At 25.8% G+C, this 27,145-nt stretch overlaps 3 protein-coding genes across 3 annotated transcripts; all 3 read left to right on the top strand.

Moving 5' to 3' along the window:
- The first annotated feature begins 2,943 nt into the window (after nucleotides 1–2,943).
- Nucleotides 2,944–3,657, top strand: LOC124938600 (B3 domain-containing protein At3g25182-like). Its single transcript, XM_047479108.1, has one exon. It carries the CDS (start codon nucleotides 2,944–2,946, stop codon nucleotides 3,655–3,657), a length of 714 nt encoding a protein of 237 aa, XP_047335064.1.
- A 7,502-nt stretch (nucleotides 3,658–11,159) lies between these two features.
- LOC124938512 (B3 domain-containing protein At3g25182-like) lies at nucleotides 11,160–11,915 on the top strand. Its single transcript, XM_047478995.1, has one exon. The coding sequence runs from the start codon at nucleotides 11,160–11,162 to the stop codon at nucleotides 11,913–11,915; it is 756 nt and encodes a 251-aa protein (XP_047334951.1).
- Nucleotides 11,916–19,815: 7,900 nt separating this feature from the next.
- Nucleotides 19,816–20,282, top strand: LOC124938412 (B3 domain-containing protein At3g25182-like). The gene has a single exon (XM_047478883.1). The coding sequence runs from the start codon at nucleotides 19,830–19,832 to the stop codon at nucleotides 20,280–20,282; it is 453 nt and encodes a 150-aa protein (XP_047334839.1). The 5' UTR covers nucleotides 19,816–19,829.
- Nucleotides 20,283–27,145: the final 6,863 nt, after the last annotated feature.

The raw sequence follows: 27,145 nt of genomic DNA, 5'->3' as shown, positions 1-27,145 counted from the left end.
ATTAGTCAACAAATTTTTTTTTTTTTTTTAAGTTTCGAATTTTTTTATTATTAAATTTGAATCTGAAAAAAAAAATAATAATAAAAAAAAAATATATATAAATATTGTTGTCAAATTAATGATAAGTAAAATATATATTATATTAAGATGAAATTTAATTTTAAAAAAATAAATTGAAAAATATATTTTTATTTAGATAGTTTGGATAATTTGGATAATCTTAATTCAATCCGATTTAATTCAATCCGAACTCAATCCGATCCGATCTCAATCCAATCCGAAATATCCAATCCGAATTAGTATTTAGGATTCGGATTGGATTGGATTTCGGATTAATCCACCCAATGCTCACCCCTAGATATACATATGTTATCTATATATATAATAATGCTTAATTTTTAAAGTGTTCGGATTGTCGGGTCGAGAGTTGTGGTTAATTTGGATATTTATGTGAGAGTAAATGGATATTTGGGTCGGATTGTGGGATGACCCGTCCATAAACTTAAAACGGTTAAAAAAATTTTAAAAATGATATTTGTAGGTTTCGAACTTGCAACCTAACAAAACAAGTACAACCCTTTAACCAACTAGGCTAACAACACTTTATATTTAAGATTCAATACCAAATTTGATGAACGCGATACATTTTAACAATAAAAGTTCAAATTTTTAACTAACTAATCTATATATATATATAATGATGCTTAATTTTTAAAGTGTCCGGATTGCTGGGTCGAGAGCTGTGGTTAATTTGGATATTTATGTGAGAGTAAATGGATACTTAGGTCGAATTGTGGGTTGACCCGCCCATAAACTTAAAACGGTTAAAAATAAATTTAAAAATGTTATTTGTAGGTTTCGAACTTGCAACCTAACAAAAATAAGTACAACCTTTAACCAAATGTGATTAAGATGTGGTTTGTCGAGGGATAATAGACCAGTATCATTTGAAAGTGGTTAAAAAAATATGAATCAAATATTTAATTGACCAAAGTGTGAGGTCACGATGTTAATTATTAAAAAATATGAATCAAATATTTGATTGACAAAGTGAAAGTGTAAAGTTACGAAATGAGAGATTCATTCGGAAAAAATATGTGATGAAACATGTGAGAAAATAAGTTGTTTTATCGAAATGAATAAAATGTGGAATGAGAGCGTTATATTTTTTATTTTAATAATTTTAAACATTGAATAAATATTATTATAATTTTTTTAATTTATTTTATTTTTATTCTTATCCGTGTGCATTGTACGGAAATTTTCCTAGTTTCTATAATACCTTCTAACATGCGAGCCTAAATTGTGATTTGGCTAAAAAAGAAGATTGTAAAATTTATAAATGCCAAAAAATAAAGATACAAAAAATGGAACAAATGTGCTTATTATTACAGATAAAAATGTGGTTAAAGAACATGAAATAAAAAATAAAGAAAATTATGTACAAGAATAAAACAGTACGATGATGAAGGAGGTGAAACATCAATCTAATCATGTTAAAACAAGTTGAGAATCGCAATCAAATAAGTTAAAATGGTTGCGGATAAAAATAAAGATGAAGATACTCAGACTAATCAAGATAAATAAGAGAATTTCAATGTTGATATAGAGGAATCCAAATGTACTAAAGATTCCAAAACTGAAACGGAAGGAAATAAAGACAATGGTATCGAAATTCAAATTAAAAACAGCAAGGTGAAGAACCCGAAAATCCTTAAGAATAATTTTTTCTATAAATTATGAACGAATTCATATAAATAAAGAAATTAAAATGAGAATATATATAGTATTTAACATCTCCCGTCATCCTCTTTTATTACAAGAGGAAAGTTTTTTGCCCTTTACCCTGCTATCTCTGCTTTAGTTTATTTATGATATGCGCTCGGAGGCAATAAAAGAACAATGAGAACTGGGAAGAGGAAGACAACATGTTGAAACATCATGTTGGTAAAAAATAAAAATTATGATTGGATGATTATGATTTTATACTGTTTGTAATATATGTTTCTTGTATGTTTGATTTGTTAATAATCAGGTTCATACTCGTTTGATTGTTACCGTTTAATTATATCTTTGATTCTAAACCCTCTCACTTTTGAGATTTTAATGAAATAGTTTTAATCATTTTAAAAAAAAAATTATTATTATTATTAGAGACTTATTATTATTAGACCTCTATTATTATATATATGATTAAATATAAATTAAATAAATAACATTAAAAAAGTTTTAATTAAAAAGTTAGTTATTAAATTTAAAATATTTAGAGTGTAACTAGTTTAAGGTTTTCATATTTTAGAATAATTTTAATAATAAAATTGAAATTTTAATCCAGATTAATAAAACTAATAATGCATTACCACAAATTATTTATATCTTATTTTATAGTTATAAGGCATAGTTTTAAATAATAAAAAAAATCAACACAAGCAGATAATGTATATTTTAAAGCAAAAATAATGTAAGTTTAATATATCATTTCAATTTAAAGAGGTATTACACTCTTTAAAAAGAGTTTTCAATTAATTAATTGTATTTATTAAAAAAGATTAATAATAATATTTGATTTCTTATCTCTTTTTTTTTTCTATTCTATTCCATTTCTTCTTCACTGTAGCCTAGCTGAAGCTCCTCGATTACTTCTCGCCCTATAATTTATTTAAATTTATAAATTTGGAATTTAAAAGTTAAACTTTAATTAATTAGGAAATACGGATCTATCCTCAACTTGCTTTTATTTTCCTCGACTCATCCCATCCGTTGGATCAATATTCCAATCTATATTATAATAATTCCATAACTAAGATATTACATCCTTATAATATTTCCTATAAATATAACTAACATTAAAACAAGAAATTTCACTTCTTTAAACATATATTTCTTTATTGCCTCTCTATTATGGAATTGTGTTCCGCATTGGTTTCTTCTGAATCAGTAGTAATGAAGCCTCCATTGCATGAGATTGATGATGGTATTGATGAAAACGATGAAACGATTCGTCTAGTTGTATCTGCACTTCTTTCACTTGGTGGAAATCCCACAGATAGTCAGAGCATCACAATGCCTTCGCCGCCCAAAGTGAAGAACAAGAAAAGAAAACTCGAGTTGTCGCCGTTCGAAAAGATGATGAGGAAGAGGAAGAGGGCTAGTGCTGCAGCTGCGGAAATTATCGATAGTAAGGATGCCCAATTGCCGACTTGGATGATCGGTAAGATTCAAGAGATGGGAGGGTCGGATGTGGAAATCGTGTTTCAAAGAGAACTATATGATAGCGATGTTAAAAAAACTAACAATCGGTTATCAATGCCGCTAAGTAAAATTAAAAACTTCTTGTCAGAAGCGGAGCGAAAATGGTTGGATGAAACAACACCAACAATGGAGGAAAAAAAGAGGAAGAATAAGAAGAAGAGGAAGAGGAAGCTTCTTAATAGTCTTGGGGTGAAGATGATTGATACTAATGGGAATATTGTGGAAGAAGAGATGAATGTAAGGAAGTGGACGATGGGACGCAACAACGAGACTGTTATATATAATCTTGTGACCGGTTGGAATCATTTGGTCAAAAGTAATGATCTCAAAGAAGGTATGAAAGTGCAACTCTGGAGTTTTCGTGTCTTGTCTCAGCTTTGGTTCGCTCTAATTCGTGTTGAGTAACTAATATTGTATCATGATTATTGATCGTATAATATTGTTAAGTAACTAGTTTGTTTATTGATAATGATTGTAATTGATGGTATCCAAACTCAATTAATAAAACTACATAGTTTGATTGAGTGCATTCTCATAATTATGACGCATTTACGTTAGTTTTGTAATATTAAACGCAAATTTATAACATAATAAGTATATTAATCGAACCGATTCACGAATACCCTTAAAGACCTAATTCCAAAATTTGAGCTCTGAAAACAATTATCGGAGCCCAGGCTTCAAATTCAGTTTTACTATAAGATAATACAATAGAATAACTACATCAATTTTAAATAATAGAAAATTAGGAACTCTTAATTATGATTGTTCTTGAATGATGTTTTTTTTCTCTAATTTTCTTTCTGATTTTGAAAAATAGTAATTAACCTCAACAAAAATTTAATTATATTATTTGTGAGGACATTACTCAACTAATCTCGTTCGAACACCTTTTTCTTTTCTTTTCTTTTCTTTTCTTTTCTTTTCTTGTTTTTTTTCAATTTTTATAATATGACTTTTAGCACATTCTCTTTTTGATAGATTATGTCTTCTTTAAAACCGACAAATTTTAATTTCAACTCTATAGTTTACTTTTAAAACTAAATCTAATATATATATTAAAAAATAAAATCTTTATAAGTTTGGTAATTTTTTTTACTCTTTAGTCAATTAACTTGTAATATTTTTTTTAGACTGCATTTTCATTTAAACTATTTTTATTTAATTTAAAAAATGTATATATTAGCTTAATTACAGTTGTTGATAAATCTCCATAACAAGCTACATAAGGAAACATGACCATCAATCAATACTTGAAGCCGTTGAAATTGTGAAATCTTAATTTTAAAATTTTAAAGCACAACAACCTTTGTAATTCTCCATTTCTTGTACTTTGATTATCTAATTGAATATATTGAAATTGAAAAATCTACACACATTTTTGTACAATTTACTAAAGAACCAAAAAAAAGAAAAAATATATTATTAAAAATGGTTAGAAGTGAGGAAGACATAATGTGATAACAAATTCATGTTTATGCTGCTTAGTATCAGTCTTATTTCTAGTTCATTTTGTAAAAAAAAAAAATTGAGGAGAAAACTCTATGAATATGAATAAAAGAAAGAAAAAAAATATCATTTTTTTTATTGCTATTCTATTCAAATCAGAAAATGGAAAAATAGATGCATATTATTTCTTTGATCATCCCAAATATATATGTCAATATTAGCGCAGATGATGGTACGTAGATGTAGATGTAATTCGTATTCAAACAATTATTCAGAGTTTCGAGAATCTTTTTTCTCGACCGATATCTAACACTTGATATTTAGTACGATGACTCCGCAACTCTGATCAATCAGCAATAAAAATAGAATCATGAAATTTCCCCCACAAATTCACCACAAGTCTAATTGGGATTCTGTTAAGTTTCATGGTGATGTCCGCTCATCATATTTTCCCTCTTTTTTAACATTTTGGTCTCCGCTTTTTTAAGTCTTTTACACTCTAAAATTAGGACTTGTTCGGTATAAACAATTTGAATAACTTTGAAAGAGAGAAAATGATGATTATTGATAATTTCGAGGAGGTGAGAATTTTTTTAAAAAATTATTTAAAGGATATTGATATATATAAAAAAAAATTATAATAATAATAATTTTAATAAATTGAGTAATTTAATTGATGAGGAAGAGTGAAATAATATTTAAATTTTTAAGATATTTAAATAACCCATTTTTTTATCTTTTCATAAAATTTGATCTCCTTATTAAGTTATTAAGTATGTTTTTAAATGTACAAACAAAAACAATTAGTTTGTTTATGATTAATGTTATAAGAGAATTTAATGGAATATATATATATATATATATAATTCTGCTTAATTTTTAATGTGTTTGGATTGCCGGATCGAGAACGGTGGTTAATTTGATGGTTAATTTGAATATATATGTGAGAGTAAATGAATATTTGGATTAGATTGTGGGTTGACACGCTTATAAACTTAAAACGGTTAAAAATAAAATTAAAAATGTTATAGGTATGGTTTCAACTTGCAACATAACATAACAAGTACAACCCTTTAATCAACTAGGCTAAAAACACTTTATAGTTTAAATTCAACATCAAATTTGATGAACGCGGTGGTTCATCAATAGTTTTTAATCAATCATAATTCTCTTTTAACTCTGCGCTATAAATTTCACTATTATTAGTGAGCAATAATAGAAGAACTCCGTCATATTTATAGAGATAGAGGACATAATTCATATGGATATAGTAAGTCTCGCTTGGACTACTTTAATGGTAGTCTTTACATTTTTCCTTTTACTCGTATTATGGGGAAGAAGTGGACTCTAGAGGTCAAACTAATTGAGTTGAAAAATCAAACTGTATCAATTGTTTTAGAGATCGTTCTGCAATTTGATACTTGAGTCAGATTGTGGGTTGACCCGCCTATAAACTTAAAACGGTTAAAAATAAAATTAAAAATGCTATCACATTTTTACCGTAATATTTTTTCACAATTTTTTATATTATTACTCGTGCAAATGCACGGGATACATGCTAATAATTAGTGAGTGGTTTAAAATCAATTATTTTTCTTTTTGTTTATTAGTAGTATGGTTGGCTTAATGAACCAGAGAGATATAATTACTAATGTAAATATACTTATTTACATAAAATTGTTTTTATTTAGGTAACCATTGAACTATTTAACGTGAGTTAATATAATTAATTTTATAATATATACTTTTAATTTAATGATTTAAAATGATCAATAATAAAGAAATTCTAATTTAAATTAGTTATTATTATTATTTATTTCTTATTCTATTAATCAGCATCAATTTGAAAATGAAATACAAAATTTCAATTTAAAGTATATATTTGTACCACTATTTCACTCTCACTTAGATTTATATGTATGAAAGTTCATTTAAACTTGTATAGTATCAAAAATTGGTTTATTTAATCAAAGTTAATTTATTTTTTTAATTTATATATTTATTAATTAAATATTCATTTTTCTCTCTCATTCATTTTTTTTATTAATTAATTAATTTATGAGAAATAATTGAGGGATGGTAACAAATTTTTTTCTCTTTTTTCTCTTCACCTTTTCTCTATTTTTCATCGAGTTACACGTGACACGTTATTCATTTCTTCAAATTCGTTCTCTCTATCACTCCTCTTAATTTATTTCCTTTTATTTTTTTCTTTATAATATTTTTGTGAAGATTTTTATTTATTTTCTTTAATATAAACAAAAATAAAATTAATAATATTTCTAATAAATTCTTTTATTCAGTTTTATAATAATAGTATATAAATAAAATCATTGAGTTACTATTTTTTTATTTATAATCTTCATTATTACTCTATTTTATTGAATTGATTAACATCTATTATTATTCAAGTCTTTTATTGTTGAAAAAATGAGTTACTGTAATATTAAAATATTAACTACTTAAAGAGATGAAATAATTTTAAATAATTAATGTTGATATAGAAATAATGCAAAAATAGTAAAAAGAAATAAAATAAAATAAAATAATAGAATATCAAATAACGAATTGAAGAAAAGTAAATAAATTAAAGAGAAAGGGAAATTGATGATTAATTAATAAAAGAAAAAAGAGAAAAAATAAATATTTAATTAATAAAAATAAAAAAGTTAACTTTGTTTATAAAAATAGCCAATATTTGATAATATATATTTGAAATGAACCGTTCATATCCCTAATTATGATCTATAATGGTACAATTATATACGTTTAAATAAGTTTTTTTTTCTTTGAAAATAAATATACATGGAAACGCCAGTTCTTATTGGTAGAGTTTCTTTTTTGGAAAAATCATTTTTTTTATTATTATTAATTATTTTATTAATCATATTAATTAAATTATGAATTAAAACACCAAATTTATCTTTCCTTAATTTTATTACAAGTTAAAATATTAATAAAAACATCTTAATCATTTTACCAAATAAATTTTGAACAAGAAATAACAAATTTCCTAAATAAATTATATTATTTCTATATATTAAATATAATTTATATATATAATCTTTAAATATATATATATATATATATATATATATAATATTTTAAAAAATTTAACCTACAATAATCACATATTTCTCCACATATTACACTTGTAAATTTTATTTTTACAAAAAATTATAATTATAATGTTTTTATTAATCAATTGTCCATATTTAATTATTAATTTATATGTTATAACACACAATCAATATGCAAATAATATTTAAAATTAATTTATAAAATCTATCTCTTCATTTAAAATAATAATAATAATACTTATATGATAAATATAATTCAAAATTTTATCTTATTTTTTATTTTAAATTTTAAATTTCAAATTTTATGAGCAAGATAATCGCAAATTATATTAAACCAATATGTTTAAGAAAACTGTGTTTATATATTATTATTTTTATGAGGAGGATATTGAGCAAATGGGTAAAACCAATCTGTTTTGTCCAATTCGTATTAAATCCAAACTAAATTTATCCAATCCGTAATCCAAACCATTTTACTAATTAATACGGATACGGATTGGATTGAAAATGGTTTGGATAATCCAAACAAAAAAATATTTAGATATATGAACTTGAAATTAGTCAACAATTTTTTTTTTAATTTTTTTTTAAGTTTCGAATTTTTTTTATTATTAAATTTAAATCTGAAAAAAAAATAATAATAATATAAATAAATATAAATATTGTTGTCAAAGTGATGATAAGTAAAATATATATTATATTAAGATAAAATTTAATTTTAAAAAATAAATTGAAAAATATATTTTTATTTAGATAGTTTGGATAATTTGGATAATCCTAATCCAATCCGATTTAATTCAATCCGAACTCAATCCGGTTCGATCTCAATCCAATCCGAATTAGTATTTAGGATTCGGATTGGATTGGATTTCGGATTAATCCACTCAATGCTCACCCCTAGATATACATATGTTATCTATATATATATATAATGCTTAATTTTTAAAGTGTTTGGATTGCCGGGTCGAGAGTTGTGGTTAATTTGGATATTTATGTGAGAATAAATGGATACTTGGGTCGGATTGTGGGTTGACCCGTCCATAAACTTAAAACGGTTAAAAAAATTTAAAAATGTTATTTGTAGGTTTCGAACTTGCAACCTAACAAAACAAGTACAACCCTTTAACCAACTAGACTAACAACACTTTATATTTAAGATTCAATACCAAATTTGATGAACGCGAGACATTTTAACAATAAAAGTTCAAATTTTTAACTAACTAATCTATATATATATATATAATGATGCTTAATTTTTAAAGTGTCCGGATTGCTGGGTCGAGAGTTGTAGTTAATTTGGATATTTATGTGAGAGTAAATGAATACTTGGGTCGAATTGTGGGTTGATCCGCCCATAAACTTAAAACGGTTAAAAATAAATTTAAAAATGTTATTTGTAGGTTTCGAACTTGCAACCTAACAAAAATAAGTACAACCTTTAACCAAATGTGATTAAGATGTGGTTTGTCGATGGATAATAGACCGGTATCATTTGAAAGTGGTTAAAAAAATATGAATCAAATATTTAATTGACCAAAGTGTGAGGTCACGATGTTAATTATTAAAAAATATGAATCAAATATTTGATTGACAAAGTGAAAGTGTAAAGTCACGAAATGAGAGATTCATTCGGAAAAATATGTGATGAAACATGTGAGAAAATAAGTTGTTTTATCGAAATGAATAAAATGTGGAATGAGAGCGTTATATTTTTTATTTTAATAATTTTAAACATTGAATAAATATTATTATAATTTTTTAATTTATTTTATTTTTATTCTTATCCGTGTGCTTCGTACGAAAATTTTCCTAAATTGTGATTTGGCTAAAAAAGAAGATTATAAAATTTATAAATGCCAAAAAATAAAGATACAAAAAAATGGAACAGAGGTGCTTATTATTACATATAAAAATGTGGTTAAAGAACATGAAATAAAAAATAAAGAAAATTATGTACAAGAATAAAACAGTACGATGATGAAGGAGGTGAAACATCAATCTAATCATGTTAAAACAAGTTGAGAATCGCAATCAAATAAGTTAAAATGGTTGCGGATAAAAATAAAGATGAAGATACTCAGACTAATTAAGATAAATAAGAGAATTTCAATGTTGATATAGAGGAATCCAAATGTACTAAAGATTCCAAAACTGAAACGGAAGGAAATAAAGACAATGGTATCGAAATTCAAATTAAAAACAGCAAGGTGAAGAACCCGAAAATCCTTAAGAATAATTTTTTCTATCAATTATGAACGAATTCATATAAATAAAGAAATCAGAATGAGAATATATAGTATTTAACATCTTCCGTCATCCTCTTTTATTACAAGAGGAAATTTTTTTGCCCTTTACCCTGCTATCTCTGCTTTAGTTTATTTATGATATGCGTTCGGAGGTAATAAAAGAACAATGGGAACTGGGAAGAGGAAGACAACATGTTGAAACATCATGTTGGTAAAAAATAAAAATTATGATTGGATAATTATGATTTTATACGGTTTGTAATATATGTTTCTTGTATGTTTGATTTGTTAATAATCAGGTTCAAATCCGTTTAATCATATATTTGATTCTAAATCCTCTCACTCTTGAGATTTTAATGAAATAATTTTAATCATTTAAAAAAAATTATTATTATTATTATTACACCTCTATTATTATATATATATAATTAAATATAAAATTAAATAAATAACATTAAAAAAGTTTTAATTAAAAAGTTAGTTATTAAATTTAAAATATTTAGAGTGTAGTTTAAGGTTTTCATATTTTAGAATAGTTTTAATAATAAAATTGATATTTTAATCCAGATTAATAAAACTAATAATAAATTACCACAAATTATTTATATCTTATTTTATAGTTGTAAGGCATAGTTTTAAATAAAAAAAAAAATCAACACAAGCAGATAATGTATATTTTAAAGCAAAAATAATGTAAGTTTAATATATCATTTCAATTTAAAGAGGTATTACACTCTTTAAAAAGAGTTTTCAATTAATTAATTGTATTTATTAAAAAAGATTAATAATAATATTTGATTTTTTTTTTCTATTATATTCTATTCTATTTCTTCTTCACTTCACTGGAGCCTAGCTGAAGCTCCTCGATTCCTTCTCGCCCTATAATTTATTTAAATTTATAAATTTGGAATTTAAAAATTAAACTTTAATTAATTAGGAAATACGGATCTATCCTCAACTTGCTTTTATTTTCCACGACTCATCCCATCCGTTGGATCAATATTCCAATTTATATTATAATAATTCCATAACTAAGATATTACATCCTTATAATATTTCCTATAAATATAACCAACATTAAAACAAGAAATTTCACTTCTTTAAACATATATTTCTTTATTTCCTCTCTATTATGGAATTGAGTTCCGCATTGGTTTCTTCTGAATCAGTAGTAATGAAGCCTCCATTGCATGAGATTGACGATGGTATTGATGAAAACGATGAAACGATTCGTCTAGTTGTATCTGCACTTCTTTCACTTGGTGGAAATCCCACAGATAGTCAGACCATCACAATGCCTTCTCCGCCAAAAGTGAAGAACAAGAAAAGAAAACTCGAGTTGTCGCCGTTCGAAAAGATGATGAGGAAGAGGAAGAGGGCTAGTGCTGCAGCTGCGGAAATTATCGATAGTAAGGATGCCCAATTGCCGACTTGGATGATCGATAAGATTCAAGAGATGGGAGGGTCGGATGTGGCAGTCGTGTTTCAAAGAGAACTATATGATAGCGATGTTAAAAAAACTAACAATCGGTTATCAATGCCGCTAAGTAAAATTAAAAACTTCTTGTCAGAAGCGGAGCGAAAATGGTTGGATGAAACAACACCAACAATGGAGGAAAAAAAGAGGAAGAATAAGAAGAAGAGGAAGAGGAAGCTTCTTAATAGTCTTGCGGTGAAGATGATTGATACTAATGGGAATATTGTGGAAGAAGAGATGAATGTAAGGAAGTGGACGATGGGACGCAACAACGAGACTGTTATATATAATCTTGTGACCGGTTGGAATCATTTGGTCAAAAGTAATGATCTCAAAGAAGGTATGAAGGTGCAACTCTGGAGTTTCCGTGTCTTGTCTCAGCTTTGGTTCGCTCTAGTTCGTGTTGAGTAACTAATATTGTATCATGATTATTGATCGTATAATATTGTTAAGTAACTAGTTTGTTTATTGATAATGATTGTAATTGATGGTATCCAAACTCAATTAATAAAACTACATAGTTTGATTGAGTGCATTCTCATAATTATCACGCATTTACGTTAGTTTTGTAATATTAAACGCAAATTTATAACATAATAAGTATATTAATCGAACCGATTCACGAATACCCTTAAAGACCTAATTCCAAACTTTGAGCTCCGAAAACAATTATCGGAGCCCGGGCTTCAAATTCAGTTTTACTATAAGATAATACAATAGAATAACTACATAAATTATAAATAATAGAAAATTAGGAACTCTTAATTATAATTGTTCTTGAATGATGTTTTTTTTCTCTCTAATTTTCTTTTTGATTTTGAAAAATAGTAATTAACCTCAACAAGAAATTTAATTATATTATTTGTGAGGACATTACTCAACTAATCTCGTTCGAACACCATTTTCTTTTCTTTTCTTTTCTTGTTTTTTTCAATTTTTATAATATGACTTTTTAGCACATTCTCTTTTTGATAGATTATGTCTTCTTTAAAACCGACAAATTTTAATTTCAACTCTATAGTTTACTTTTAAAACTAAAACTAATATATATATTAAAAAAAAATCTTTATAAGTTTGGTAATTTTTTTTACTCTTTAGTCAATTAACTTGTAATATTTTTTTTAGACTGCATTTTCATTTAAACTATTTTTATTTAATTTAAAAAATGTATATATTAGCTTAATTAGAGTTGTTGATAAATCTCCATAACAAGCTACATAAGGAAACATGACCATCAATCAATACTTGAAGCCGTTGAAATTGTGAAATCTTAATTTTAAAATTTTAAAGCACAACAACCTTTGTAATTCTCCATTTCTTGTACTTTGATTATCTAATTGAATATATTGAAATTGAAAAATCTACATACATTTTTGTACAATTTACTAAAGAACCAAAAAAAAGAAAAAATATATTATTAAAAATGGTTAGAAGTGAGGAAGACATAATGTGATAACAAATTCATGTTTATGCTGCTTAGTATCAGTCTTATTTCTAGTTCATTTTGTAAAAAAAAAAAACTGAGGAGAAAACTCTATGAATATGAATAAAAGAAAGAAAAAAAAAATATCATTTTTTTTATTGCTATTCTATTCAAATAAAATGGAAAAATAGATGCATATTATTTCTTTGATCATCCCAAATATATATGTCAATATTAGCGCAGATGATGGTAAGTAGATGTAGATGTAATTCGTATTCAAACAATTATTCAGAGTTTCGAGAATCTTTCTTCTCGACCGATATCTAACACTTGATATTTAGTACGATGACTCCGCAACTCTGATCAATCAGCAATAAAAAGAGAATCATGAAATTTCCCCCATAAATTCACCACAAGTCTAATTGGGATTCTGTTAAGTTTCATGGTGATGTCCGCTCATCATATTCTCCCTCTTTTTTAACATTTTCGTCTCCGTTTTTTTAAGTCTTTTACACTCTAAAATTAGGACTTGTTCGGTATAAACAATTTGAATAACTTTGAAGGAGAGAAAATGATGATTATTGATAATTTCGAGGAGGTGAGAATTTTTTTAATAAAATATTTAAAGGATATTGATATATATAAATAAAATTATAATAATAATAATTTTAATAAATTGAGTAATTTAATTGATGAGAAAGAGTGAAATAATATTTAATTTTTTAAGATATTTAAATAACCCATTTTTTTTTATCTTCTCATAAAATTTGATCTCCTTATTAAGTTATTAAGTATGTTTTTAAATGTACAAACAAAAACAATTAGTTTGTTTATGATTAATGTTATAAGAGAATTTAATGGAATATATATATATATATATATATATATATATATATATATAATTCTGCTTAATTTTTAATGTGTTTGGATTGCCGGATCGAGAACGGTTGTTAATTTGAATATATATGTGAGAGTAAATGAATACTTGGATTGGATTGTGGGTTGACCCGCTTATAAACTTAAAACGGTTAAAAATAAAATTAAAAATGTTATAGGTATGGTTTGAACTTGCAACATAACATAACAAGTACAACCCTTTAATCAACTAGGCTAAAAACATTTTATAGTTTAAATTCAACATCAAATTTGATGAACGCGGTGGTTCATCAATAGTTTTTAATCAATCATAATTCTTTTTTAACTATGCGCTATAGATTTCACTATTATTAATGAGCAATAATAGAAGAACTCCATTATATTTATAGAGATAGAGGACATAATTCATATGGATATAGTAAGTCTCGCTTAGACTAGTTTAATGGTAGTCTTTACATTTTTCCTTTTACTCGTATTATGGGGAAGAAGTGGACTTTAGAGGTCAAACTAATTGAGTTGAAAAATCAAACTGTATCAATTGTTTTAGAGATCGTTCTGCAATTTGATACTTGAGTTAGATTGTGGGTTGACCTGCCCATAAACTTAAAACGGTTAAAAATAAAATAAAAAATGCTATCACATTTTTACCGTAATATTTTTTCACAATTTTTTATATTATTATTACTCGTGCAAATACACGAGATACATGCTAATAATTAGTGAGTGGTTTAAAAAACAATTATTTTTCTTTTTGTTTATTGATAATATGGTTGGCTTAATGAACAAGAGAGATACTTATTTACATAAAATTGTTTTTATTTAGGTAACCATTGAACTATTTAACGTTGAGTTAATATAATTAATTTTATAATATATACTTTTAATTTAATGATTTAAAATGATAATTAATAAAGAAATTCCAATTTAAATTAGTTATTATTATTATTTATTTCTTATTCTATTAATCAGCATGAATATGAAAATGAAATACAAAATTTCAATTTAAAGTATATACCTGTACAACTATTTCACTCTCACTTAGATTTATATGTATGAAAGTTCATTTAAACTTGTATAGTATCAAAAATTGGTTTATTTAATCAAAGTTAATTTATTTTTTTAATTTATATATCTATTAATTAAATATTTATTTTTCTCTCTCATTCATTTTTTTTTATTAATTAATTAATTTATGATAAATAATTGAGGGATGGTAACAAATTTTTTTCTCTTTTCTCTCTTCACCTTTTATCTATTTTTCATCGAGTTACATGTGACACGTTATTCATTTCTTCAAATTCGCTCTCTCCGTCACTCCTCTTAATTTATTTCCTTTTATTTTTTTCTTTATAATATTTTTGTGAAGATTTTTATTTATTTTCTTTAATATAAACAAAAATAAAATTAATAATATTTCTAATAAATTCTTTTATTCAGTTTTATAATAATAGTATATAAATAAAATCATTGAGTTACTATTTTTTTATTTATAATCTTCATTATTACTCTATTTGTATTGAATTGATTAACATCTATAATTATTCAAGTCTTTTGTTGTTGAAAAAATGAGTTACTGTAATATTAAAGTATTAACTACTTAAAGTGATGAAATAATTTTAAATAATTAACGTTGATATAGAAATAATGCAAAAATAGTAAAAAGAAATAAAATAAAATAAAATAATAGAATATCAAATAACGAATTGAAGAAAAGTAAATAAATTAAAGAGGAAGGGAAATTGATAATTAATTAATAAAAGAAAAAAGAGAAAAAATAAATATTTAATTAATAAAAATAAAAAAGTTAACTTTGTTTATAAAAATAGCCAATATTTGATAATATATATTTGAAATGAACCGTTCATATCCCTAATTATTATCTATAATTGTACAATTATATATGTTTAAATAAGTGTTTTTTTCTTTGAAAATAAATATACATGCATTGATGGTTTGGAAACACCAGTTCTTCTTGGTAGAGTTTTTTTTTGGAAAAATCATTTTTTTTATTATTATTAATTATTTTATAAATCATATTAATTAAATTATGAATTAAAACACCAAATTTATCTTTCCTTAATTTTATTACAAGTTAAAATATTAATAAAAACATCTTAATCATTTTACCAAATAAATTTTGAACAAGAAATAACAAATTTCCTAAATAAATTATATTATTTCTATATATTAAATATAATTTATATATATAATCTTTAAAGATATATATATATATATATATATATATATATATATAATATATTTTAGAAAATTTAACCTACAATAATCACATATTTGTCCACATATTACACTTGTAAATTTTATTTTTACAAAGAATTATAATTATAATTTTTTTTATTAATCAATTCTCCATATTTAATTATTAATTTATATGTTATAACACACAATCAATATGCAAATAATATTTAAAATTAATTTATAAAATCTATCTCTTCATTTAAAATAATAATAATAATAATACTTATATGATAAATATAATTCAAAATTTTATCTTATTTTTTATTTTAAATTTTAAATTTCAAATTTTATGAGTAAGATAATCGTAAATTATATTAAACCAATATGTTTAAGAAAACTGTATTTATATATTATTATTTTTATGAGGGAGGATATTGAGCAAATGGGTAAAACCAATCCGTTTTGTCCAATTCGTATTAAATTCAAACTAAATTTATCCAATCCGTAATCCAAACCATTTTACTATTTAATACGGATCGGGTACGGATTGGATTGAAAATACTTTGGATAATCCAAACAAAAAAATATTTAGATATATGAACTTGAAATTAGTCAACAAATATATTTTTTTTTTAAGTTTCGAATTTTTTTTATTATTAAATTTGAATTTGAAAAAAAAAATAATAATAAAAATAAATATAAATATTGTTGTCAAAGTGATGATAAATAAAATATATATTATATTAAGATGAAATTTAATTTAAAAAAAATAAATTGAAAAATATATTTTTATTTAGATAGTTTGGATAATTTGGATAATCCTAATCCAATCCGATTTAATTCAATCCGAACTCAATCCGATCCGATCTCAATCCAATCCGAAATATCCAATCCGAATTAGTATTTAGGATTCGGATTGGATTGGATTTCGGATTAATCCACTCAATGCTCACCCCTAGATATACATATGTTATCTATATATATATAATAATGCTTAATTTTTAAAATGTTCGGATTGCCGGGTCGAGAGTTGTGGTTAATTTGGATATTTATGTGAGAGTAAATGGATATTTGGGTCAGATTGTGGGTTGACCCGTCCATAAACTTAAAACGGTTAAAAAAAATTTAAAAATGTTATTTGTAGGTTTCGAACTTACAATCTAACAAAACAAGTACAACCCTTTAACCAACTAGGCTAACAACACTTTATATTTAACATTCAATACCAAATTTAATGAACGCGAGACATTTTAACAATAAAAGTTCAAATTTTTAACTAACTAATCTATATATATATATATATATAATGATGCTTAATTTTTAAAGTGTCCGGATTGCTGGGTCGAGAGTTGTGGTTAATTTGGATATTTATGTGAGAGTAAATGGATACTTGGGTCGAATTGTGGGTTGACCCGCCCATAAACTTAAAACGGTTAAAAATAAATTTAAAAATGTTATTTGTAGGTTTCGAACTTGCAACCTAACAAAAATAAGTACAACCTTTAACCAAATGTGATTAAGATGTGGTTTGTCGAGGGATAATAGACCGGTATCATTTGAAAGTGGTTAAAAAAATATGAATCAAATATTTAATTGACCAAAGTGTGAGGTCACGATGTTAATTATTAAAAAATATGAATCAAATATTTGATTGACAAAGTGAAAGTGTAAAGTCACGAAATGAGAGATTCATTCGGAAAAAATATGTGATGAAACATGTGAGAAAATAAGTTGTTTTATCGAAATGAATAAAATGTGGAATAAGAGCGTTATATTTTTTATTTTAATAATTTTAAACATTGAATAAATATTATTATAATTTATTTAATTTATTTTATTTTTATTCTTATCCGTGTGAATCGTACGGAAATTTTCCTAGTTTCTATAATACCTTCTATAACATGCGAGCCTAAATTGTGATTTGGCTAAAAAAGAATATTATAAAATTTATAAATGCCAAAAAATAAAGATACAAAAAAATGGAACAGAGGTGCTTATTATTACAGATAAAAATGTGGTTAAAGAACATGAAATAAAAAATAAAGAAAATTATGTACAAGAATAAAACAGTACGATAATGAAGGAGGTGAAACATCAATCTAATCATATTAAAACAAGTTGAGAATCGCAATCAAATAAGTTAAAATGGCTGCGGATAAAAATAAAGATCAAGATATTCAGACTAATCAAGATAAATAAGAGAATTTCAATGTTGATATAGAGGAATCCAAATGTACTAAAGATTCCAAAACTGAAACAGAAGGAAATAAAGACAATGGTATCGAAATTCAAATTAAAAACAGCAAGGTGAAGAACCCGAAAATCCTTAAGAATAATTTTTTCTATCAATTATGAACGAATTCATATAAATAAAGAAATCAAAATGAGAATATATAGTATTTAACATCTTCCGTCATCCTCTTTATTACAAGAGGAATTTTTTTTGCCCTTTACCTTGCTATCTCTGCTTTAGTTTATTTATGATATGCGCTCGGAGGTAATAAAAGAACAATAGGAACTGGGAAGAGGAAGACAACATGTTGAAACATCATGTTGGTAAAAAATAAAAATTATGATTGAATAATTATGATTTTATACAGTTTGTAATATATGTTTATTGTATGTTTGATTTGTTAATAATCAGGTTCATACTCGTTTGATTGTTACCGTTTAATCATATCTTTGATTCTAAATCCTCTCACTTTTGAGATTTTAATGAAATAGTTTTAATCATTTTAAAAAAAATAAATTATTATTATTATTATTATTAGAGACTTATTATTATTAGACCTCTATTATTATTATATATATATATAATTAAATATAAAATTAAATAAATAACATTAAAAAAATTTTAATTAAAAAGTTAGTTATAAAATTTAAAATATTTAGAGTGTAACTAGTTTAAGGTTTTCATATTTTAGAATAATTTTAATAATAAAATTGAAATTTTAATCCAGATTAATAAAACAAATAATGCATTACCACAAATTATTTATATCTTATTTTATAGTTGTAAGGCATAGTTTTAAATAATAAAAAAAAAAATCAACACAAGCAGATAATGTATATTTTAAAGCAAAAATAATGTAAGTTTAATATATCATTTCAATTTAAAGAGGTATTACACTCTTTAAAAAGAGTTTTCAATTAATTAATTGTATTGATTAAAAAAGATTAATAATAATATTTGATTTTTTTTTCTATTCTATTCTATTCTATTTCTTCTTCACTTCACTGGAGCCTAGCTGAAGCTCCTCGATTCCTTCTCGCCCTATAATTTATTTAAATTTATAAATTTGGAATTTAAAAATTAAACTTTAATTAATTAGGAAATACGGATCTATCCTCAACTTGCTTTTATTTTCCACGACTCATCCCATCCGTTGGATCAATATTCCAATTTATATTATAATAATTCCATAACTAAGATATTACATCCTTATAATATTTCCTATAAATATAACCAACATTAAAACAAGAAATTTCACTTCTTTAAACATATATTTCTTTATTTCCTCTCTATTATGGAATTGAGTTCCGCATTGGTTTCTTCTGAATCAGTAGTAATGAAGCCTCCATTGCATGAGATTGACGATGGTATTGATGAAAACGATGAAACGATTCGTCTAGTTGTATCTGCACTTCTTTCACTTGGTGGAAATCCCACAGATAGTCAGACCATCACAATGCCTTCTCCGCCAAAAGTGAAGAACAAGAAAAGAAAACTCGAGTTGTCGCCGTTCGAAAAGATGATGAGGAAGAGGAAGAGGGCTAGTGCTGCAGCTGCGGAAATTATCGATAGTAAGGATGCCCAATTGCCGACTTGGATGATCGATAAGATTCAAGAGATGGGAGGGTCGGATGTGGCAGTCGTGTTTCAAAGAGAACTATATGATAGCGATGTTAAAAAAACTAACAATCGGTTATCAATGCCGCTAAGTAAAATTAAAAACTTCTTGTCAGAAGCGGAGCGAAAATGGTTGGATGAAACAACACCAACAATGGAGGAAAAAAAGAGGAAGAATAAGAAGAAGAGGAAGAGGAAGCTTCTTAATAGTCTTGCGGTGAAGATGATTGATACTAATGGGAATATTGTGGAAGAAGAGATGAATGTAAGGAAGTGGACGATGGGACGCAACAACGAGACTGTTATATATAATCTTGTGACCGGTTGGAATCATTTGGTCAAAAGTAATGATCTCAAAGAAGGTATGAAAGTGCAACTCTGGAGTTTTCGTGTCTTGTCTCAGCTTTGGTTCGCTCTAGTTCGTGTTGAGTAACTAATATTGTATCATGATTATTGATCATATAATATTGTTAAGTAACTAGTTTGTTAGTTTGTTTGTTGATAATGATTGTAATTGATGGTATCCAAACTCAATTAATAAAACTATATAATTTGATTGATTGCATTCTCATAATTATCACGCATTTATGTTAGTTTTGTAATATCAAACGCAAATTTAAAACTTAATAAGCATATTAATCGAATCGATTCACGAATACCCTTACCCTTAAAGACCTAATTCTAAAATTTGAGCAGCGAAAACAATTGTCGGAGCTCGGGCTTCAAATTCAGTTTTACTAGCTATAAGATAATACAATAGAATAACTACATAAATTGTAAATAATAGAAAATTAGGAAGTCTTAATTATAATTGTTCTTGAATGATGTTTTTTTTTCTTCTAATTTTCTTTCTGATTTTGAAAAATAGTAATTAACCTCAACAAGAAATTTAATTATATTATTTTTGAGGAAATTACTCAACTAATCTCGTTCGAACACCTTTTTCTTTTCTTTTCTTTTCTTTTCTTATTTTTTTCAATTTTTATAATATGACTTTTAGCACAATCAATTTTTGGATAGATTATTTCTTCTTTAAAACAGACAAATTTTAATTTCAACTCTATAGTTTACTTTTTTTTACTCTTTAGTCAATTAACTTGTAATATTTTTTTTAGACTGCATTTTCATTTAAACTATTTTTATTTAATTTAATATATATATATATATATATATATATATATATTAGCTTAATTACAGTTGTTGATAAATCTCCATAACAAGCTACATAAGGAAACATGACCATCAATCAATACTTGAAGCCGTTGAAATTGTGAAATCTTAATTTTAAAATTTTAAAGCACAACAACCTTTGTAATTCTCCATTTCTTGTACTTTGATTATCTAATTGAATATATTAAAATTGAAAAATCTACATACATTTTTGTACAATTTACTAAAGAACCCCAAAAAAAATATTATTAAAAATGTTTAGAAGTGAGGAAGACATAATGTGATAACAAATTCATATTTATGCTGCAAAATCTCAGTTTGGTCTGATTTCTAGTTCATTTTGTAAAAAAAAAAATTGAGGAGAAAACTCTATGAATATGAATAGAAGAAAGAAAAAAAAACACTATTTTTTATATTGCTATTCTATTCTTTCTTTTCTCTTTCTTTTCTGTTCAAAACAGAAAATAAATAAAAAATACGCATATTATTTATTTGATCATCCCAAATATGTCAATATTAGCGCGGAAGGTATGTAGATGTAACTCGTATTCAAACAATTATTTAGAGTTTCGAGAATCTTTCTTACTGATCAGTTAAACAATAGAATATATTCTCCCTCTTTTTTAATATATTCGTCTCCGTTTTACGTCCCACACTCTAAGGCCTCGTTTGGATTTAGGTTTTTTAAAAAAACTAAATAAAGAAAATAAATAATGATTGGTGATGATTTTGAGGAGGTGATGATTATTTTTTGATAAAAAAACTTAAAGGGTATTGATATATATAAATAAAATAAAAAAAATAATAATTTAAAATAGAGGGTATTTTAGTATTTTGGTTAATAAATTGAGTGATGTGATTGATTTAAAAATTGATTTGGGTTAGGTTTTTTTTAAAAACTCAAAGAAAACAAGCCCTAAAACCAGGGCTTATTCGGTAGAAATTATCTGAATAATTTTGAGGGAGAAAATAATAATCGACGATGATTTTGAGGAGGTGAAGATTTAAAAAAAAACTTAAATAATATTGATATATATAAATAAAATTAAAATAATAATAATTTTAATAAATTGAGTAGTTTAATTTATGATGTTGAGAGAGTGAAATAATATTTATTTTTAAAAAAAAAAATATTTAAATAACCCATCTAATCTTTTTTACTTTTCTTTAATTTAAGAAATTTTGATCTCGTTATTAAGTTACTAAGTGTGTTTTTAAATGTATAAACAAAAACAATTATTTTGTTTCTGATTAATGTTATAAGAGAATTTATTGGAACTTGAAAGGAGTTTTGATCTTGATTTCAAATTAAATCAATTGATGAAACAACATCTTTGCATTTTGGCTTGATTTTCCAACATTGGTAAGAGATTTAGCCATATGTCTTTCCTTATTATTTTTTTACGGTTTGCGGATACAGATGGAATCCCCTCCAGATAAGCACGGTGAATTTCCCGACTTAACAAACCGGACGGGCGTGCACGGTCATTGAGATGACATACTCTCAAACGAGTATAATATCTAATCCTAAGAAATTGTAGTATTCAAGATACCACAACCAATGCAGGGTCAGCAATAACATCCAACGGTTGTTAATAAAAGTGAATCAAGCTTCACTCGATAATAGTGAAGTAAGCACTATTGAGTAAAATTTGTTTCACTCTTATTTACAATATTACTAATAGAAGTGAAGCAAACACACTTAAGTGAAGTTTGATTTATTTTTATTTTCAATATAAACAAAAGTGGAGTAATTTTCACTTAAATGCAGTTTCGAATGTTTTTTTTACTTGAATGAGATATAATATATAATATTAACATTAAAAAAAAAAATTGAAGTCCGATCCTAGTATATATTTTAAAAATAGTTTAAAAAAATTAAGAAGGGTTGAAGTATAACCATGCATGACTCTTATATTGTTTGATTAGTTTAAAATTGGCTTCTAGACGCGGTTGATGCCAAATCAGAGTATATTAGTGTTTTTCCTAAAATTACTAAAAGTCAGTCTGAATTGGTTGAATGTTTGAAGATGCATGTTTTAGTCTGTTGGTGACTTGGATTTTGAGGTTGTTATTAATTATATATAAATTAATATATGGGTTAATATCACAATATTATTATATTAAAGGTATTAATTATTTTATAATACTAAATTAGATGTAATTTAATACAATCTTCCTCTAATATTATAACATTATATCAAAGTATGTAATTCCGTTTCTCTGACTAGGCATCGATGGAGGACTCTCATAAATTTATTATTATATTTATTTTAATAATGTTTTTATTCTATTCATGTTTCTGTTGATGTTTTATTTTTATCCGACAATTATATCTTCTTAGTTTTTCTTTCGGTTATTGTTTCACCCCATCATTATATGTTAATCAGAATATGTATCCTATTTTTTTTTTCTTTTGTATGAATCATTACCGTCATGAGTAATCTCAGAGTTTTTTCTTTCTAATTGTTGGTTCACCTAGCATTCATATTTTTTTATTCATTTATAAGTAAAAACAGTGTCATCATTTAAACATATGAATTTCAACCCTCACGAGTTTATCAAATTTTAAGAACATAACATTAATATTTTTCGATCAATCTCGTCTTCAACTCCAAGTTATTTCTGTATATATTGAGTTTGAAGATTTATTTTTTTGGTATGATACTCTCACAATATTATAATAATAATAATAATATTTTATTGTATTAATGTTTATATATATATTCCATCTTCCTTGTATTGTAATAATAACACAAGTTTTAATAATTAAAGATAAATAAAAAAAAATATATATATATATATATATATATATATATATATATATATATATATATATATATATATATAATTCAAAGAAACTAAGCTCACTTTTGTTAGCATGGTCTCTCTCCGCGTACTGTAAAAGGTGTTGTGTTTAATTAGTTGTGTTAGTGACTAATTAACTTGACACCAATTCTTAACAACTTTCCCGTGGATGCTAATGATATATGCCGAGGGTTGTTGGGTGGGGGGTTATGACGTCCGATCGATCGATCATTCTAAATATAATAAATAAATAAATAAATAAATTTGGATGGTTTCTTGACTGACTGACTGACTGACCTTAAATTTAATTAACCTATAGCTCTTCCTTCCCTTCATCTATCCCTCCTCCTCCTCCTCCGCGTAACACGCGTAATGTGTGGATGTGTGGATGTGTTATGATGTTTTGAAAAATATATGAGAGATATATATTTGTACGTACGTAATTACCAGCATGCAGGTTATAACGACTAATCAGTTTCACACACAAGGCACCTTTTTGGAAAGTTGTCTCGATCGATCGAACTATTTGTGTATAAAAGCAAGCTAGCTAGCAGATCGAGATTATTCAAAGAGAAGATATAATATATCATATCATTATCATATATAATCATAATCATTCATTCATTCATAATCCATTATTCATCGATCGATCATCAATGGCTGATCAGTACTACAACAACAAGTGCAAGGAAGGGCAGCACCTACTACAACTCAAGTCTACAAGCGATGACAACCGTGTTTTCAACTCCTTCGAGTGCGATGGCTGCAAAGAACCTGGCTTTGGCTTTCGCTACCGTTGCTGTAACTGCGGCAAACACCAACTCCATCAGGAATGCTTCCTCGCTGATTCAGCCAATATCTCAAACCCTAATTTCCACCGCCACCTCCCTTCCACCAGTTCCAATTCCCAGTCCCGCTTTTGCGATGCCTGCGGAAAAGAGATCCTTGGCTTCGTTTACCACTGCAAGGAACGTGGCTTGTACCTCCACCCTTGCTGCAACAATCTGGATCAAGACGTCACCACCAATAAGGAGTTCACCCTACATCAAGTCGTTGGAGGAAAAAGCCAGATCGAATATTGTATTCATTGCTTGAAACCTACTTTATCTGGGCCTGGGACAGTCGACAAAGAGGTGCCGCCGCCGGGGTGGTCTTACGTGTCTACTTGCGAGCCTCATGGTTGGTGTCATGTTTATTGTATGCAGATGTTCTTGATGCGGGTTCGTGAGACCGAGCTGCTGATAATTGAGAAGGAGGAGGGGAAGGGGAAGGGGAAGGAGAAGGGGAATTTTGTGAGGAAATGGCTGTATGTTTTAAATATTGCGACAGGTACTTTATTGAAAACGATGACAGGATCATGAACGAAGACACGAGGTTTTGGTTGGTTGGTGTGGGTTGCATTGCATGTTTAATTAGTTCTGTTGCTTACTTAATTTCAAGTTATCTGTTGTTGTTTTGGCTTGATTTCTATTATTATCCGTCAGTTGTTTGTTTGGCTTTAATATTTCTAATATTGTTCACTTTCAAGTATTAATTTGTTGTTTGTTTGTTTGGCTTGATTTCTATTATTATCATCTGTTGTTTGTTTGTTTGTTTGGCTTTAATAAATAATATTTCTCTTGTTGCTAATTACTTTCAAGTATTATTAATTTGTTGTTTAATTTTTTTATACATGGGTTGCCTTCCATTTTATTATAATACAGTTTTTAATTTTAATTTATCATTAAAATGTCCTCTAACTTTATTTCACCATGCCACCATATATCTTTACTAATTAATGAAACTCACTTTTTAAAATAATATTATAAAGAGACAAATATCATATTTATTTATTTATTTATTTATTTATTTATGAACTAGATAGAGATCTTAATTAAATATACCTATGGTTAGAAAATATTCTATTTATGAAAATGAACTTGACAAAATTTATATAAAGTGAACGGTAGATGAGAGGGTGAGAGAATTAAGAGAGATTTTAATTAATGTTAAAATTTGTTTTAAGGTTAAATTTTGTAAGATTAATATACTTGACATGTCAATTTAATTTAATTTAATTTTTAAAGGTGTTTAAAATTTGTGTTACTTTAAATAAATTTGATATATTTTGTGAGGTTCGTTTTAATAAATAAATAAATAAAATCGATACATACATATCATTGAGACATCAAACCAAGTTAGTAGATAAATATGTTATTTCTTCTAAAATATTCATGATCTGAAAAATTAATTTGTAAATTTTTTTTAATTTTTTTTTTTTTTACAAATGTATAAATATTGCTTAGAAATTGTTTAAGACTACTTTTAATATAAAAACGGTATCAAACTATAGTTTTACTTTTTCGCATAATTATTTTTTTCTTTTGTGGTTGAGTTTTGACTTGATACCCATCATTTTTTCCTAGCGGCTCCTTTTTGTGTGTTATATGTTGTTGTGGGATTGAGAAAGATATTTTAATATTATGTCTTGTCACCATTTAAAAAAAATCAGCACATAACTAATTAATTGAAACCCCAGTTAGCATTGAGATATGCATAACGAAATATAAACAAAAGTAAAGTTATAGAACTAATTAGTTATGTATATTATCAATTGAAGCTCATATCTAGTGTAATCTGCTAACCTTGGAGTCTCCATTAATTAATTTAATATTATCCACAAAGCTTCCAAGCCAGTTCTCAATGTACCATATTTTGGAATATAAAACAGTTATATACTTCAATCATATTAGAGCATATATATTTAACCCACATTAATTTAATAATACCCAGAAAAGAAGAAGATCTAGAAAGGAAAAAGAAATAGAGTTCAACTATAGCTTTAAGTACTAGTTTTACAGTAATAAAAAATGATCCATGAAACTCTCCTTTCTCTCCTTTTCCCTAGCTTGTTCTCAACTAGGAAAGGTCTCTGTAGTATAAAATGAGCACTTTATGCATGCAAAAACAAACAAACAAACAAAAAATATATAGATCAAGATTAAGCTTTAGACTCAAGATCATAAAGTTCATTAGCCTCTACTTCGTCCTCTTTCTCCTACTTGCCCGTATGTGTACATGAATTCAAACTCTTTAACTTATATTAATATATACAAAATGTCAAGTAATATTTTTATTGTTTTTATTAATGATTGGAATTGTGTTGAGAAACTATGGGTAGAGACGCAAGCGAAAACATGCTTCAGGAACAGCAAAAAATTTCAAGGTAAATGCACGAATAGCAAAAATTGCAGCAACATATTGTAAGAGGGTGAGACATGTAAGAGTGTGTTGTTGTTGAAGCGCAAGTGTGTTTGCATGACCAAATGTAGCGGTTTA

The sequence above is a fragment of the Impatiens glandulifera genome, chromosome 1 (assembly GCF_907164915.1).
Source record: "Impatiens glandulifera chromosome 1, dImpGla2.1, whole genome shotgun sequence".
Taxonomy (NCBI): Eukaryota; Viridiplantae; Streptophyta; class Magnoliopsida; order Ericales; family Balsaminaceae; genus Impatiens; species Impatiens glandulifera.
This window is presented reverse-complemented; position numbering and strand designations above follow the sequence as displayed.